At 38.5% G+C, this 17,992-nt stretch overlaps 1 protein-coding gene across 1 annotated transcript in view; it reads right to left on the minus strand.

Annotated features, from left to right (window-relative positions):
• The window catches only part of SPTLC3 (serine palmitoyltransferase long chain base subunit 3), a 103,251-nt gene extending 85,504 nt beyond the window's left edge, over positions 1 to 17,747 (minus strand). The window contains exons 1-3 of the mRNA XM_077777543.1: positions 17,565 to 17,747; positions 4,354 to 4,508; positions 3,600 to 3,748 (exon numbers count right to left, since the gene is read on the minus strand). Of these exons, the coding sequence (XP_077633669.1) occupies positions 3,600 to 3,748; positions 4,354 to 4,508; positions 17,565 to 17,681 (421 nt within the window). The 5' untranslated portion in view covers positions 17,682 to 17,747. The remainder of the gene's footprint in view (positions 1 to 3,599; positions 3,749 to 4,353; positions 4,509 to 17,564) is intronic.
• Positions 17,748 to 17,992: the final 245 nt, after the last annotated feature.

The raw sequence follows: 17,992 nt of genomic DNA on the forward strand, positions 1-17,992 counted from the left end.
CAATCCCAGTACTGAAAATCTAAAAATCTATGAAATTTTTTAATGTAAACAGCTATTCAAGTGACTTTCCAGCTAAAAATCTGGAGGCAAGCCATTGCAAAAAAAAGGATGTTGCAAAACAGTGTCTTCAACCTTCGAGAAGCTGTTCAGTTTAGAGTTTGCAATATCACACACAACAAAACTCAAAAACTTCTCATCTTTCATGACATATTAACAAAATTATTAAGAAAAACTAGGCTGGAATTACCAAAGATGTGAGGCCTGGTACACAGTTTGAAGGAGACATCCCCAATCAAGAATTCCAACCAAAAATCCCCCAAAATATAAAAACAAAAAAACCCACCCATGAATATAGAAGATAAGAATTCAAAATGTTAGGCATTTTAATTGCTTGATTGTGACTCTGACTTGCCATGTCACTCTGCATCCTGTTTAGGATATTTAAAAAATGCACCATTCCCCCCATCAGCCTGGATGGAAGGTTAAATTGACCACAAGACAGTCAAAACCTCCCTAATTGTGCATGCATTGCACATGCGATTTAGCTTGCAGCACACCATTTCACAGCTGAAAAGCAGCATTTGCTATTCTGTATGTGTCTGTACATATGTGTCAGTTCTAATACTTGCAGGTGCAGATTGGGCAAACAACCTTACTCCTGGGCTCTCTCTTTGTTGCTCTTTTTACGGACTTGATCTCCCTCGTGGGCACTGAGTGCCTTGGTGGTGGCTGCAGGAGGCAGGCAAGAAGCAGGTGTCTGGCCATGATCTATCTTTCTACTTTTCATCCTTTGGAAGAACTTTAATTTACGTGTGTTTGTTTTTATTACACCACATAGTTGAGTTTGGGGTTTTGGCCAAATCTCAATCGTTTGCTTTCATTGGGCAAATATGCTCTTCTTAACATATTTTCGGCAAACATACTGTGTGTGGTCTTCTATCCTCTGTGGTCTTCTATCCTTTCACGATGCTTTAAATACTTCCTCATGATTTCTTTTTTGTTTAGTTTCTTATTTTGTAATATGAGTCTGTGTTATTTTCCTCCTTGAACATTGGAAACTATTTTTAAAAGCTCTGGGGAAGTACTCTTAAGTGATTAAATGTTCCTAAACTTTTATTTTGGGTTCCTTAAGAAGTATTTTTGGTTACTGAATTGGCAAGCCTTCATGGTCCCAAATTTTCATTGATAAGCCACTGGCATTGTTAAACATTTTCTTAAGACTAAATAGCCCCTGCTTACCAAAAGTTATTTGTATTTCTTGAAATAAATTCAGCACTACACTTCTAAAATCTTGCATGCTATGCTAAAGGTTACTGTATATGTTGCAAAATGCTTTCAAAGATACCCTGTTTATTTATTTTTTTGACTGCTCATATCCATCCTTGTTATCAGTTCTTCCTTTTGCCTAAAATCGGAGTGGGTGGCTTCTATTTTGCTCTCTCACTGTTTCCATGAAAATGGTTAAAATCTTCTTCCCAGAGCTCGAGCTAGAGACTAAGTGAGGTAGGTGAATGCCCAGCAATTCAGAAGGCTGAGTAATGGGAGAGAAAACTTAGGCTGCAGGCAGTCCAAACTGAGATCTTCATCTTGGCCTGGCTTCTCTGGGTTCAGTGAGTCTGCAGAATCAGGAACTCCTTTTCCAAATCTGGTCCCCCACAGGAAGCAACCCACTGACCATGTCAGCCTCCCCCCCGCCCCGTTAGCTTCTGCTGGCTATGATTGGAAAGTGTTCTGTCTCAAATGTGTTTTCTGTCTGGTTCACTAACAGTCCTGGTGCTGGCTGTCACCAGCACCAGAAGAAATGTCCCCAAAGCTTACTGACCCCATGTCCTTCAGGACTGGGGGTATTCTTCCAGTCTCTGCCCACTTCACAAATGGGGCATCATGGGCAACCCAGTTCTGCTAAGTGATGATGTAGAAACTTCCTCTGCACTCTGCTTATATCTCTTGCCTCAAAATGAAGAGAAGTAAGATGCCTTTCTTAAAAAATCTGGGCACCCACTTACAAACTCTGGAATTTTAGCTAAATGTTTACTGAATATATGGATTAAAAGGGTTACTTTGTTTAACATGAATTATTTTTCATTGCATGGGTCAGAATAATTACATGTTTTTAATGCTCTTCTGCCAATTGGCTATCTAAGAGGGGCACGTGGCTCATTTTCCATTACTGATAAATCCCTTTTTAGTAGATTTACCTTGTATTCTTAGACTGGCCTGAAACTGACCTGGGGAACCCTACATACATTATTTTGGATGGGAAACTGCTGCCACAGAAGAAGTTGGGCTGGACTGGGAGGTAGTATAGTTAATAAGCCGTGGGGGCACATCACTTAGTCTCTATGATCCTGTTCCTCCTCTAGAAGATGAAATAACATCACCTGTGCTGTCTCCTAGAGAAAAGGACTTTTGTAAAGAATAAATGAGATGATATATAAGAAGACAATGTGTCAGGAATATAGCAAGACACTCTAGAGGGGCAAGCTTGCATCACTTTTTCTACCTGAAGTGGAAAGGACTGGAAGTTTCTTTCTCACAGATTTCACTCCTTTGAATAAGAGAAATGTGTTTTGGCTAAGAAAGAGACAAATAGGCAGACAACTCGGCCAATTCAATCCCTCCCTTTACAAAGCTTATGTTTTTTAAAAAATTTTAAGGTTTTATTTATTTTTGAGAGAGAGAGAGAGAGAGACAGAGTATGAGCGAGGAAGGGGCAGAGATGGAGGGAGACACAGAATCCGAAGCAGCCTCCAGGCTCTGAGCTATCAGCACAGAGCTCGACATGAGGCTTGAACCCATGAACTATGAGACCATGACCTGAGCTGAAGTCTGACACTTAACCGACAGAGCCACCCACGTGCCCCTACAAAGCTTATGTTTTAGCAGCAGCACTGGGCAATATCCAAATACAAAAGCAAGATCAATGATGGGCATCATTAAGAAAAGTGAAAGAAAGAGCAAAATCTAAATGAAAAGTTGTTCAATGGATATACAATTTTAGTCATGAAAGAGGAATAAGTTTCAGTGATCTGCTGTACAACATAGGGCCTAGAATTAACATTACTGCATAGTGCACTGTAAAAGTTTGTTGACAGTGTGGATCTCATGTTCAATGTTCTTACCATAAAAAGTGGGGACACAAAAAACTTTCTGAGGTGATGGATATATTTATTACTTTGATTGTGGTGATGATTTTAGGGTATCTATATATAAAAACCCATCAAATTGTATACATTAAAGGAGTACAGTTTTAAAAAGTATCGATTATATTTCATTAAAGCTGTTAAAAAAAAAAAAAGTGGGAAGAAAGGCCCAGAAAAGGACCAGATGGAAGGGGCACAGTAGTACTATTGCAGATAATGTGGTCAGGAAAGATCCATTTTTATTTATTCTGAAGAATTAAAGCTTGTAATAAATAAATTCCCTGGCAAGAGCATAATGCTTGAAATTTCCAAAAAGACCTTCAGATACTATTTTTCTTTTTGCATTTTATAACAGCTTTTTGAGATACACAACCTAGATACAATCCAAGTTCAAGAAGTTACCACAAGGAATCTCAGACCCAAATGGACAAATTTCAAAATGGTGAACATACATACCCATTTCATGTCTGGTGCTGGCCACACCTAAGCCATATTCCTCTAAAACATCCTTTACTGTCTTCATAGATTCATCGTAACTGGCAGCCAGGCCAAGGAAGTTATATGAGCCCATGTTGATCACATCTTTAATGATTCTTCCAGTAAACCTGCAGAGGGAAGAGCACAAAGGGCTTTCTCATTTAACATCATCTAGTGTTCCATAAAAGACTCTTACAAGGAGATCTTGGGTCTGGCCCAAATCATGTATTTTCTTTTTTCCTTTCTGACATGCACTGCTGTCCACACAAAAGGGTCCACCCTTCAAGGACAGTAACCCCCTAATGAAGCTGGGCAGAGTGTTGGAAAAAGGTATCCTAAGTCGTGGAGTATTACTTGGCCCTGAATGTCCTTGGGCATTTGCTTCTGTGACACTTGTACTCTTATTTATTACATTCCAGCAAGAACTTTCCAAGTGAGAAAGAGCCATGGTCATCACTTGTCAACAAAGCTGAAGAGGCTCTTCTGGGCTGGTTCTGTGTGTCCCACACCTTCTGACATAGGCTTTACTTCAACCATAATATGAAACAGCCACCTTGGCAACTGAATTACCGTGCCTCCCCCACTGGCATTATGAAGGCTTGCAAAGGGCTCTATGATGGAAGACCAGTGGCTTCCATGACTTGGTTTTTGTCGGATCTGTAATCTGGGGCCCACGCCAGGATTTCCTGGAAAGGAATTTTTTCAACCAAGCACCTCCAGAAGGCTGCCTCACCGAAACGTCCAGTTGTAGTCATCCGACACCCTCTCCATCACATCAAACAGAGCCGCTGGGGCGCTGCAGATGGGCCGGTTCCAGTTGTCTCTGATTCTCATGTAGAGGTTTCTCGTGTAAAAATTCTCAAAGTTTTGATAAAGCGGCACAAAATCCTGTTGTAACAGAGGCAGAAGTTTACCTTTGGTCTCCTGCTTTTTGTATTTTATTTGCAACCGAAGGCTGGAAGACCCATGCAAAACTCCATCTGCAAACAGTTTTTGAGCAATGACCTATCAGGTGGTCCACAAATAACTCTGTGAGGTCTCCATCCCCAGAGAGCTTACATTTTAATGGGAAGAAGTAAAAAAAAGTGACACATAAAGGTAGTAAATATGACAGTGCAATACAAGTCCCAAAATGAGTGATGGAGACAATAAATCCCTGCAGGATTCCATCCGAAAGGTGACAATAGATGTTTATGTCAAAGGAATTCAGCGGGGGAAAAAAAGCAGTTGGAGGATAATTTGGTCTTAATTTTTTTTTTTTTTTTTATTTATTTTTTTATTTNGAGCAGAAATAAACAACATAGAGACCAAAGAAACAATTGAACAGATCAATGAAACCAAGAGTTGTTTTTTTGAAAAAGTAAACAAAATTGACAAACCTCTAGCCAGACTTATCAAAAAGAAAAGAGAGAGCACCCAAATAGACAAAACTATGAATGAAAATGGACTTATTACAACCAACCCCTCAGAAATACAAGCAGTTGTCAGGGAATACTATGAAAAATTATATGCCCACAAATTGGACAACTTCGAAGAAATGGACAAATTCCTAAACACACACTCACTACCAAAATTCACATGGTCTTAACTTTTTTGAACATGAATATCCCCACTCATGTTTTCAGATATGTGGATGAACTTGATTTTGGACCTACTGGCACAACTCTTGGCAGTTGGCTGGTTGTCATATAGCCGAGGGCTTAGAAACCTAGTCAATGAGCATGTGGGGGCACTTGGCTTCTCCCACAGTTCAAGTACTAGCACTGTTTTGTTGTATAAAAGCTTATCCGTGCCTAAGGAGTTTGCAATCTGGTTGAGGCTTAAAGCAAGACATATCTAACTTTTGGTCATCTAACTCCTAACAGTACAAAGAAAGCAGAAAATACAAAACTGTGGTCCAAGCCAAGTACTATGGGCGTTTGTTAAGATTAGAGCAAGAGTGAGCAAGAGAGAGAGAGAGAGAATCACATCTTGCTGGAGGAATGAAGTAGCTTTATGTAGGAGAGGTCTTGGAGCTGGGCACTGAAGGTGGAATGAGTGCTTTTGGGATGCTGGGAAAGGGCACTCAGGATGAATGGGTCTGTGCTGGACATGTAGGGTGTATTTGAGAAAAATGAAAAATAAAACATGAGACATCTTGTTACTCTGCTCAGAACCTATAATGGCTCCCACCTCACTCAGAGTCAAAGCCAAGGTCCTGAGGGGTCTGCTCCCTCTTACCTTCCTGATCCCATCTGCTACTATTCCCTGAGGTATGTTAAGCCTGCAATATCTAGTTGGGCACAGAAAGTGGGAACCTCAAGTGTCCGGATAAAGAACTCACACATTATCCTGGAGGCAATGGGGAACCACTGAATAACTGGGAGGGAGATTTCCTATTTTCCCATTCTCTTTGAGTTCTTTGCTCTCCTTTCCCAAATGGAATAGAGCTGATATCCTGAGAGAACCAGGTGGGTCAGGGATAAGGCTCTGTGGAAGACCTTATTGTGCTATTGATTTGGTCTGCTTATCTCCTGATCTGGTGCATCCCAGAGGAAAATATATAGAATCTGCAGGTTTTGATGGCTGGTGGTTGCATCCAAGCCACAGTCTTTTTTGTCACATCATTAGGTTTTCAGTGGCTATGGCATCATTGATAGGGGGAAATTGTGATTATCTGTAAGAAAGAACATTTATAACCATATACTGGGGGACTATCTATTGCATGCAAATTTGGAGGAAGAGAAGGCAACTCTACTGGTTACATTTGTAAGTTGAAAATCTAATACCAAATGCATTTGTCCTCAAGTAGCTAAGTATCCTGATAGAGGTTATAATTATACCCTTTTATGTTCTAACAGGGAAATGAACATATTTTTGAGAGAAAAGGAGATTATGCAATTTCAGAAAAATCTTTTCCAAATGATTTCCTCTCTTTTTCAAATTGTTTACTGACTTATGGATTATTATATCCCTAAATGTTATTTGTGGCCTCCTCTTTCTAACTTTTATTTCTCATTTGAAATGACATCATATAAATTCATCCTATCAAGAGAAAAGAGAGATGTAGGTCTGTAAGTACTATTTTTGGACTCTGGATGGGATTATAGTTTTAGATTTTTTTGAGAAATCTTACTAAAAATAAAGTTAACAGTTGGTTTAGGAAAACACTTGGCTTTAGGGAAGAAAAACCCAAATATTATGTCCATAGTATTTTGTTTTAAACATTTTTGAAATTTTAGGTAGAGAGAGAATGTAAGTGGGGCAGAAGGAGAGTGAGGAAAAATCCCAGGCAGACTCCATGCTCAGTGCAGGGCCTGATCCAGGGCTCAATCCCACGACCCTGGGGTCATGATCTGAACTGAAATAGAGAGTCGGATCTCAAGTGACTGAGCCACCCAGATGCCCCTTATGTCTACAATATTAAAACAAAATTAATTTCAACATAGAACCACAAGATGCACACAATACCAGGGCAGAGGGGACACAGAAATCATTGAGTTCAAATACCCATTTGACATGTGAGGAAAATCAGACCCAGTCAGGTGAGTGACTTGAATTCTGGCCAGCCTCTGGCTTTGTTTACTTTCTCAGGAGTCACTTCAGAGTGACTTCAGGTTGGCATCTACCCCACTTGTCCAAGCTTCCCTCCAAAACATCAGTGATAACAAAAACCATGACACACAAAATAGAAAGCTAAAACCAACAGATTGCCAGACCATGGAGAAATGTCCACTCATCATAAGCAACTTGGCATTAACTTGAAGAAACAACCTAGGGCTTTTCATCATTGATGCCTCGTAGAGCTATGCCATCATAGCCCCGTGAGGGAAGGTGGAAAAATACTCCACGCTGTCCAAACTTTCTGGCTCTTGGCTCAGAGATCCAGATTTTCCACTTGTGAGGAAATAGGCAGTCAACTCTTCATTGAGATAAATGCTCTGAGGGCAAGATACAGGGATTCTAACTTATTCTGTGGAGTCAGAGAAGACTTTCTATTTAGCAAGGAATGATCTTCACGTTCAATAGAATTTTTTTTAGAAATTAAGTACTTGAGGGGTGCCTGGGTGGTTGTCAGTTGGGCGTCTGACTTCAGATCAGGTCATGATCTCACAGTCTGTGAATTCGAGCCCTGTGTCAGGCTCTGTGCCGACAGCTCAGAGCCTGGAGCCTGCCTCAAATTCTATCTCCCTCTCTCTCAAGAATAAAATAAAAACATGTAAAAAGAAATAAATTAAGTACTTGAAACTTTTCTGTGAAAGGGATGGGCCAGTTTTTTAACCATCTAGAGCCATTTCTTTGTGGGTAGGGCGAGTGCTACCCCAGATCTGAAACACAAGCTCAGCAGTCTATGTATTCCTGAGAGGGAACCACTTAGAATTCAAGGTCTGGTTCAGGGACAAATTGCCTTCTTTTGCAGCACCTATGAGGCTTCCTGCCTCACATGGGTGTATTTTCACCCCACCCCATTCCTTTGAGGTACCAGTGAGGTTTCTTCAGGAGCAGTCAACACCTTCCAAAGGTCAATGTCCTCTAGTCTCAGGTAAGCCTCCCACACATTTTCGCTATACCAGAAAATGAAACTGGACTAGATTATGCAAAAACAGGAGCATTGCAAGAGAACATATCTTTATCCATCTGTAGATTCAACTTGCCACTTGGTCTACTCACTACCTTTATTTTTCTTCCTGACACAAATGGCTACATGTGAGAGTGAAACTTGGGCCATAAGGACACGATCATTTTGGGGGCGTGGACTGTAGGAGGGTTGAACAAAATCTAAAAATGCAGTAGACACAAAATGTCTTTGTGTCCACTGAAATATTGCAATCTTTCTTTTTCCACCTTTAAGCTTGTAGGATACTTTATAACTTTCTGAGTGGTATACATATTTCTAATGAACTTTTATAGATAAATCAATGGAAAGTCAGAAAATATGTAAAGAGTCATGAGTGTAACTCCCGAAAACCTTTTCTGTAATAATTGAGAATGTACCTCAATAAAACAAACAATGAAATAACTAAGAAGGTAGCCAAAAAATGCCAGGAAAAGTAGTAAGAAAGTAATGGGATATGGTTTAGCCCAAGTAGTTTTGTATATGCAGTATAGAGAAACACAGCCTAAAAATTAATACATGAATAATAACCTGGAAAATGGGTATGTGGGAGAAGGAAACATTATTAAATTCTTCACCTGGTCAGTGGAAGACTCAAGTTACTGAATAACTACCTAAATTCTACATATATGTGTTAAATATTCAAAGAGAACCATTAAAAAATAGTAGGGAGATATACTATATACAACTTCTTAACAGTGACAAGGAGGAAAAAAATTCACAACAAAGAAAATTCAGTCAAATGTATGAAAGGAAAAGTATTTAAAATAAAAGTAAAAAAAATGGAAATTGTAATGTTACATATAGAGATGGCAGGAATAAGTTTAAACACATGAGTAATTAAAGTATTAGGTTTAACCATAGAGGCTTGCCAATGTCTGTTTTTGACCTACAAAAACAAAAATTTCCTATGGTTCAAGAAAGTAATTGCTTATAGCTTATGTGACTTTATTTTTTTAAACACAGAAGCTTTCACATGTGTTTAAAAATAANCAAAAGTATGAAAGGAAAAGTATTTAAAATAAAAGTAAAAAAATGGAAATTGTAATGTTACATATAGAGATGGCAGGAATAAGTTTAAACACATGAGTAATTAAAGTATTAGGTTTAACCATAGAGGCTTGCCAATGTCTGTTTTTGACCTACAAAAACAAAAATTTCTTATGGTTCAAGAAAGTAATTGCTTATAGCTTATGTGACTTTATTTTTTTAAACACAGAAGCTTTCACATGTGTTTAAAAATAAATCTATATGTTGCTTATAAGAGACCTACATTTTCTGAAAATGATGATGACTGGAAATAATGAGATGGCTACTGAAGAAAAGGTAGATATATTTATACTAATACCAGACACATCAGAGTACAAAGAAAAGCATGATTGAGGGAACAAATCCACCAAGAACTGTGAGAGCCAGGGCTTATGTATCTGACAGTGACACTGAAATGCATAAGAAAGAGAAAGCTAACAAATCCATACCTACAGTGGAAGACATTAGCACACACTTCTCAGAAATTATAAACTTGAGCAGACAAAAAAAGAAGTTAACTCTAGAGGATTCAAATAATATAATTAGCACGTTTGTTCTAATAACCTTGGAAGACAGTACACAGTTTTTCATGGTGCATATGCAAAGTTACAAGAAATTCCAACACAACTATCTGAGGAGCTGTGGCAGCTAAGGAGAGATATTCATTAAGGAAGTAGTATTTGAAATGAAAATATGAAAACCTCAACAGTGCTCCTATATGCCATTAATAACTAATTAAAATGTGGGATAGAGAGGGGCTCCTGGGTGGCTCAGTCAGTTAAGCGTTCGACTTTTGAATCGGCTCATGTCATGATCTCGCCATCAAAATCTTGCAGGATCAAGCCCCAAGTCGGGCTCCACACTAAGCATGGGAACTCTCTCTCTCTGCCCCTTCTCTGCTCATGCTCTCTCCCAAAATAAATAAATAAAAATTAAAAAAATATGGGATAGAGAAAAATGATAGTATTCAAATAATACCACCATCAAAAAGTTGTACCCAAATAACGATCATAAGAGGAAATATAAGACCTTAGAATAAAGAAAATTATAAAATTTTATTAAGGGACATGAGAAATATCTAATAAATGGAGAGTCATATCATGTTTCTGAATGGGAAGACTAAATATTATTAAGATGTCAAATTTTATGTAGCTCACTTATACCTTTATATTTAATATTACCAATTAAAATGGCAAAAGTTTATTTAAAAAAAAATTCAATCCCTGAATTCTAATTCTAAAGTATACACAGAGAAAAAATCTCTAAAAATTACCTATAAACTTACAAATTTACCTAAAAGAATAGACAAATGGATCAATAATTCAAATCAGTGGGTAAAAAATAATTCAATTAATTATATCGAGACAATTTAAAACTCTTTTTTAAAAAATCCTCCTTCCTCACACAATACATAGAAATCAATTCTAAGTGAACTTATGGGTTAAGGCAAAATAAACACTGCAAATCATGAAAGTACTAAATGAAATTGTGGGAAAATTTGTTTTAACTTTACGATGGAAAAAATGTCTTCCTAAACATGATTAACTCTCCTTCCAAAAGAACAAAAACTAATAACAACACAGAGAAAAGAAATGTTTGATACATAGGACTTAAAAAATAAAACTGCATGTATGTTTAAATATAATACAGAAAAATTAGAAGCCAAGAAACAGAATTAGGAAAATATCTAAACTTGTTTAATATTGATATAAGGATATATAGAAAGAGGGATCAGTGAGAAAAAACAATTTAATAAAACTACAAACAAGGGATATTGAATAGGCAATTCTAGAGGAGTAAGTCTAAAGCACTAATAATCATGGGAAAAGCAGCTCAGTCTCACTGTTAATTGGGAAAATGCAAATTAAGACAAGAACAAAAAATGTTAACCTATGAGACTGGCAAAAGTAAAAAAATGTGTTGATAACATCAATGTGGCAAGTTCTGGTGAGGAGGCAAGCACTCCTAGGTACTGCTGCCTGGAGTCTAGCTAGGCAAGCTGTTTTGAAAGGCAATTTGCCAATCTCTCAAAATTTAAAACGTACATTCCTTGAACCCAGAAAGCCACATCTAGGAATTATCCTCAAGTAAATACATATGCTGTTCATAGAAGAATTGTTTGAAATAATAAAATAATAAAAAAGTAATATAATCATATATCCACATTATGTAATACCATTATGCAAGTATTAAAAGGAATGAGGTAACCCTGGTACCGCTTGAGGTACTGGCACGTAAAGATCTCCAGACATATAGCCAGGTGAAAAAAAGTAAGTCACCCAACATTGTGTCTGATAAGATTCCATTTATGTTAAGGAAAGGACAGAGTAAGTGCAAATGAACGTAGGTGTAATTACATGCATGAAAAAGAGAGGAAGGAGGCACAAAGAGATTGCTTTTGCTCATTATTTCCATAATAAAAAGGCAAGGAAAGAAAGACACAAGTTTGAGAAGGGGCTCTTCGTTAGGGCTTGTCGTAACTCACCCATTTCACACATTGGCTTACTACTAGTTGGTATAATATAGCAAAGCTCTACCTTATCAAAATCAATTAAATCTCCCTGCCTTCTATTTGTAGATGCCTTCTTGCAAAGGGAAGCAGAGAGGTCTATATTGTAAAAGAACTAAAAAAAGATTTAACTAACATTTAAATGATGTTACATTGTGTGTGTAATGTGTGTGTGTGTATACACATAAGTATATATACATATGCATTTGTTTGGATAAATGTTGACCTGACTATTCACTGCATGGGGTGTGTGATCTGATTTTAACTGATGGTCTTATTTCACAAAATATTTCTAGAACTATCATTTTGGAGCCAACCTATGGCACATGCTTCTCTACCACTAGCAATTGTGAAAAATATTCAACCTTTGTGGGGGTGCATTTGCTTTTTAGAAGCAGCCAGAAGATATTTGGAACCAATCTTATCTGGGGAGATTGGGGATTTCACTGTCCAGCAATTTCTGTTACATTTAAAGCTAGCTATTGATATCTTAGCGATATTTAAATCAAGGAAGTGAGGGAGTGACCATTTGTATGTACAAGAAAGTCTGAGAAGCATTATTCTAAAACACTGGTTTCTAACTTTGGCTGTACTTTCGAATCACCTGGGAAGCTTTTATGTACCCAGCCAAGGTTGCACCACAAGCTAATTCAATCAGAATATTTGCGGGCAAAGCCCACGTATTAGAGGCTTTTAAAGCTTCTCAGGTGATTCCAAGGTGCATCCTAGGCCAAGAACCACCGGTCTAATATTACCATCTCGCAAGTTGCTGGTTAAAATGTTACATTCCCAGGGAAACCCCCATGAAAGTTCTCTGAGTTTGGACTCACCCAGGTCCAAACAGGAAGACCAGAGCTTGGGCCATCTGTGTGGTTTGGACAAAACTCATACCCAGTGACCTTAATGGAACCCATCCTTCAAATTATTCAGAAGAAAGTCTCTCTCAGTGAATCCTGCTATCATATCAGGATGCAAAAGGGCCAATTTTAATTTATGTGAACATTTGGAGATTTGTCTTAAAGTTCTTTACAGTTACAAATTGCTGAACACTGTTTCATGTGGGAGTAAAAATCTCTGGGGATGGGCCAGAAATGTCTGGGATTTACTTGTAGGGGCACCGGGGACTCTCTGGATCCAGTGTGAATATGGAATTGCATTGAAATGTTTTGTAACAGGCTAGCGCCGTATGGAGTGGGTCTTGTTGAACCTGTTATTGAAACATAAGGATTGAGAAACGGGGCTGTGCTTGAGGTTTTTCAAGTCTCTGATGTTCCTTGACATTCATTGGGTTTGATTTGCTGACATCCTCTTCTAGATTTTGCAAATTAAGTCATTGCATCATTGAGAAAGTGATTTATCCAGAGGTCTTTAATAAATTGTAATTTGCTGCTGAAGTGGTCTTTGGTTTAAAAAAAAATCAATGTGTCCCCAAAATGAAGAGTTAAAAGGAGTATTGTCCTTTTCCTTGCCAGTGTCTTCTTATTGTTAGTGGCATCTGTCAGAGGTGCCAGGTGCCCTGGGCCTGCGATCTTTTTTAGTGCTCTTCTGGCAGAACATTTTTATTTTCTTATTCTTTTCACTTAGTTTGTACTAAGTGAATCAGTAATACTAAGTGAATTAGTAATGAAGTGATCTAGATAAGGGGATTATCAGAGCCTTCATGTTTTGGAGTGTTAGAGCTAGAAATCAAAAAGAAGAACACAAAAAGATTCTAAGTTTGGGGCATCAGTTTAGTTTGAAAGGATAGTTTGGTATGAGAGGAATCATCTCAGTGAGAGAGAAGATAGGGAAACTGGATTAATGAATTCTTGTGTTTAATTTTAAAAAAGAAAGAAATGGGATGAACATGTCAATTAGCTGGACCGTAGCAATCATTTTGCTATGTATATTTTAATTAAAATATCATGTTGTACACCTTAAATTTTTACAACCTTTATTAAAAATAAAACAAATAAAAGGAATGCACATAGAGCGGCGCCTGGGTGGCTAAGTCCCTTTAAGTGTCTGATTTGGCTCAGGTCATGATCTCATGATTCATGTGATTGAGCCCCATGTTGGGCTCTGTGCCATGAGCACAGAGCCTACTTGGGATTCTCTCTCTCCCTGTCTCTCTGCCCCTCCCTGCTTTCTGTCTCTCAAAAACAAAAAAAATAAATAAATAAATAAAATAAATAAATTACATTTTTTAAAAAGAATGCACATGGAATAAAAGAGTGTAATCAGTGACCGGACATCTGCTTATGATCTTTCTGAAAAACATAATTACTATTCTCCACCACCACCTCATGGATGCGCTTTTCCCTGGTGTCATTTCGCTCTTGGTTGGTTGTTCTTATGGGACGATTTATTCTACACTCTCAGTGGCCAGAATGGACTATAATGCTCATGTCTGCTAGAAGAACCAGGAGTCACTGGAAAGCAGCATGTTTCCAGCAAGAGACTTCAAGATGTGCCTCAGGTAGCTTATTAACACAGCGCAAGAATCCTGTCAGAAGTACAGGCCTGGGGGAAATATTAAAAGGATAAAGGCCAGCCTAAAGGTAGGGTTTCTAGTTCCCAAGTCCCAGCAAAAAGAATATAGCTACTGCAGCCATTGTTACTCTGGAAGACTATAAATGTCTAAGGGAGCTCAAAAGGAAGGAACACATAGTAAAAAGTATGCCACGTGAAAGGTATATCCATCAAGGTGAATCAATTGACTGATGCTCTCTACCTCACAGAGATCTAACAGGAGGGAAATCATTTATTTCGTAAAGAAATACAAGGCAATGACTTTATGGGACACATTGCCTCCCTCCTGGGAGGAGGTTGGAGCAGTCCTTGCAGCCATAGTGACTGACTGGTGTTGCACTACAGGCTGCTTGTGCTCAGTGTATCCCATTGTTCAGGACCACGCACGCCTTCGCCCGGTGCCAGGAGTGTTGGAGGCTGGCGGCTTGCTGCAGGAAGCTGTCTGGCTCAGGATCACATCCTTCTATGGTGGTTAGCTCCCATCTATCTTCTCTGAAGGCTCCACACCTTTCCCTCAGCAAGGAAGTGCCCTCCCACCTCCAGTGGGATCCCATAGGGATCCACTGAAGCCTTGGTTGACTGTACAGGTGTTGCTTCCAAGATCACACCACAAAAACCTTTCTGCCCTCAACCCTCCATCTCAGAGTCTGCTTCCCTGAGAACCAANAGAAAGACCAAAGTAACTAGCCCTGATGGGTTGATAGAGCAAAAGTATTGGCATAGGTCAGAAAATAGATGGCAGAGCTGAAGCCTCAGCCTGACAAGGGATGCCATGCCTGAGCAATTTACATTTGACTCACCCTCCGTCCTAGTAATAATTCTGAAATGGTGCTAATTTATTGTGCACCAGTTACCTACAGCTTGGGAGCAGGTAGATTGGTGATAAGAGTTTCTAGAACAGACAGCTGGTGTCAGGGAGGGGCTGTGGGGAACCTTGGGAGAATGGCCAAGAGGAATCTGCTTTCTCATCTCAGTCTCCCATTTTATTATCAGCTCCTACTAGCTTTAAATGTTTCTATAGTCTTTGCCACTTAAGAACCTGCACATCCTTACAACTGTATCTGTGGACATCTTTTTGCAACATAAAATCTTTCCACTGTGACGGGTGGGCCACTACTATTCTCATGTCTGACAAAATTAGAAATCTGAGATTACCCTGGTTTCTTCCCTTTATCCTATTTTCTATACCCATGGCCACCAAGTCTTGTTGATTCTACTTCCTAAATATCTCTATAATCCCCTTGTCTTCAATCCATCTACCTCTTCCCCAGTTTAAGCATAAACATCTCTTTCCTAAAGTATTACAAGGCTTTTTAAATTGTCACTTTGCTTCTAGTCTTGCATTGGAATTCCATCTCTTACATCTATTAAGTTCTCTAAAGTTCTTCATTTTCTTCTCTCCCTTCCTCTTTTTTCTCCATAGAACTTCTTTAGGAGATCTCATCTACTTCTGTGGCTTTGATGTTGACACACTCAAAATATCAAGATATGTTAAAGATCCCACAATATCCATCTAGGGCTTTTCTCTGAGAGTCTAGACCTTTAGATCTGCCAATTCTCAGCCTGTCAAAAAAAAATTGACCATTTTCCCTTCCAATTGGATCTTCCTTCTCTACTCTCCATTTCAATGAATGCCGCGGAGTTCTTTCTGCCCAGCTGTCTAAGACATAAACCTAGGTGTGGCCTTTGATTTGTCCAACTCCCTAATTCCCCGAGTTAAGCCAATCATCCCTAACTCCATCTTCTTTAACAACTCTTGGTCTTATCTCTTACCACCACTCCTAGTATAACTACTACCTTGGTCTTGCCCCAAGGTCTCATCTAGCTTTTATTTAAAGCTGGATTTCTGCATCAGCCTCTTAACTAGTTTATTGGTCTGTGCTGTCCTCCTGCAATCCCTTCTTCATAAGCCAGTGAACATGGTCTTTCTAATCTGCAAATCTGCATTCCTCTGCCTGAATTCCTTCAATGCCTACCCATTGTTCTTATAATAAATATCTTTGGATTATAAAACCCCATTATAGTCTGGTCTCTACTTGCCTCCCAAACAATCTTTCTCCCCACATACTCCCACTGTCACTCACAATAGTCCAGTCATTGGAATTCCTCGGTTTCCTGAATGTACAATGCTTTCTCTTACCTCGTTCATGTCATGGTTTCTTTCCCTATGTTCTTTGCTTTAGATGTGTTCAAGTCTCCATCATGTGGAATGATCTCTGCCCATAATTATCATAGTATTTCCAAGCAATTTTTAGAAAAAAGGAATTTAGCGCATCATAAATTATTTGAACAGATTTAGAAAACATGTTAGGAAAATGCAGGCTCTTTGCAGATCTCTGAATATTTTCCAGATTGTCCTGATAGCTCTGTAGACTTCTGAGGGCTAACTATCAAAAGTATCTAGATTAGTGGTTCTAAATTGGGGTGTTTTTGCACTTCATGATGCGTTTGGCAATGTTAGCGGCATGTTTGACTGTCAAAGTGTGTGGTAGAATGCTAATTCACTGATATGAATAGAGGCCAGGGATACTGTTAAAAATCCTACAATGTACAAGGCAGCCTCTCACATCAAAGACCTATCCAATCCAAAATGTCAAATGGTACTATAGTTGAGAAACTTTGACATAAATGAACATTGAAATATGACATAAATTCATATTTCACTCGGGAACACTTTTCTATTCTAGCATAGAATATAAACAATACTCATCCTGCAACAAGAAGACCAGCATACCGTCCTATCCAAATGGCCTTGCCCTTATATTTTGATTCTCTCATTTCTTTAAAATGGTATTTTAGGGGCCCCTGAGTGGCTCAGTTGGTTAAGCATCTGACTTTTGTTCAGGTCATGATCTCCCAGTCTATGAGTTCAAGTCCCGAGCTGGGCTCTGTGCTGACAGCTCAGAGCCTGGAGCCTGCTTTGGATTCTATGTATCCCTCTCTCTCAGCCCCTCCCCTGGCCACAATCTGCCTATCTCTCCTTCAAAAATAAATAAACGTTTAAAAGTGGTATTTTAATACCTATCTCATGGGATTGTTATAAAAATTAAATACAATAATGTCTGAGAAAACCCTTAGTTCAGTATCTGGTGAATAGTAGTTGTTCAATAAAATACTTAAGAAAAACACAAGTCCAACACACGGGGGTGTGGGACTTATGTGGTGGAGATGAACAGAATTTACCCTGAATGGTTTCTGAGTGCATCACTCTTTTTAGGATCTGTACATGTATCACCACTTCTGAGAACACTTAACAGAAGAATACGCATTGACAAAGATCCAAGGACGTACACATACGTACTTTTTGTTCTTCTCGCTCTACGGCTGCATTGCACTTTTCTATTCCAGAGTTCCTTAGAAAGTCTCTGAAATAGCCAAATAGGGTTCCAAGTCCATATCCCAAGTAAGTGAAAACCATAACATGAAGAGGTGCTTCCTCAAAGGATTCAACAATTGGCTTATGGTAAAAATGCGGTTTCCCATTTTGCTGAAAAAACAAAAGAAAATAGAAGGTTAGTTCTCTTCCATTGCAATAAAATATAATACTTAAAATTCTGGACTTTCAAACTTTTAAATTTTGAAGAACATGCTTGAGATCATAAAAAAATTGCTTAGAGAAAAGTGGAAATTGATAATTAAAGAGGGTAATCAAAAAGGTATATTTTATTTTACAACCCCCTAATAAAATAATTGATTCAGGCAAAAATTCTCAACAGATGCTAAATCCAT

This window comes from Crocuta crocuta, unplaced genomic scaffold, assembly GCF_008692635.1.
Source record: "Crocuta crocuta isolate KB4526 unplaced genomic scaffold, BGI_CrCroc_1.0 scaffold187, whole genome shotgun sequence".
NCBI lineage: Eukaryota > Metazoa > Chordata > Mammalia > Carnivora > Hyaenidae > Crocuta > Crocuta crocuta.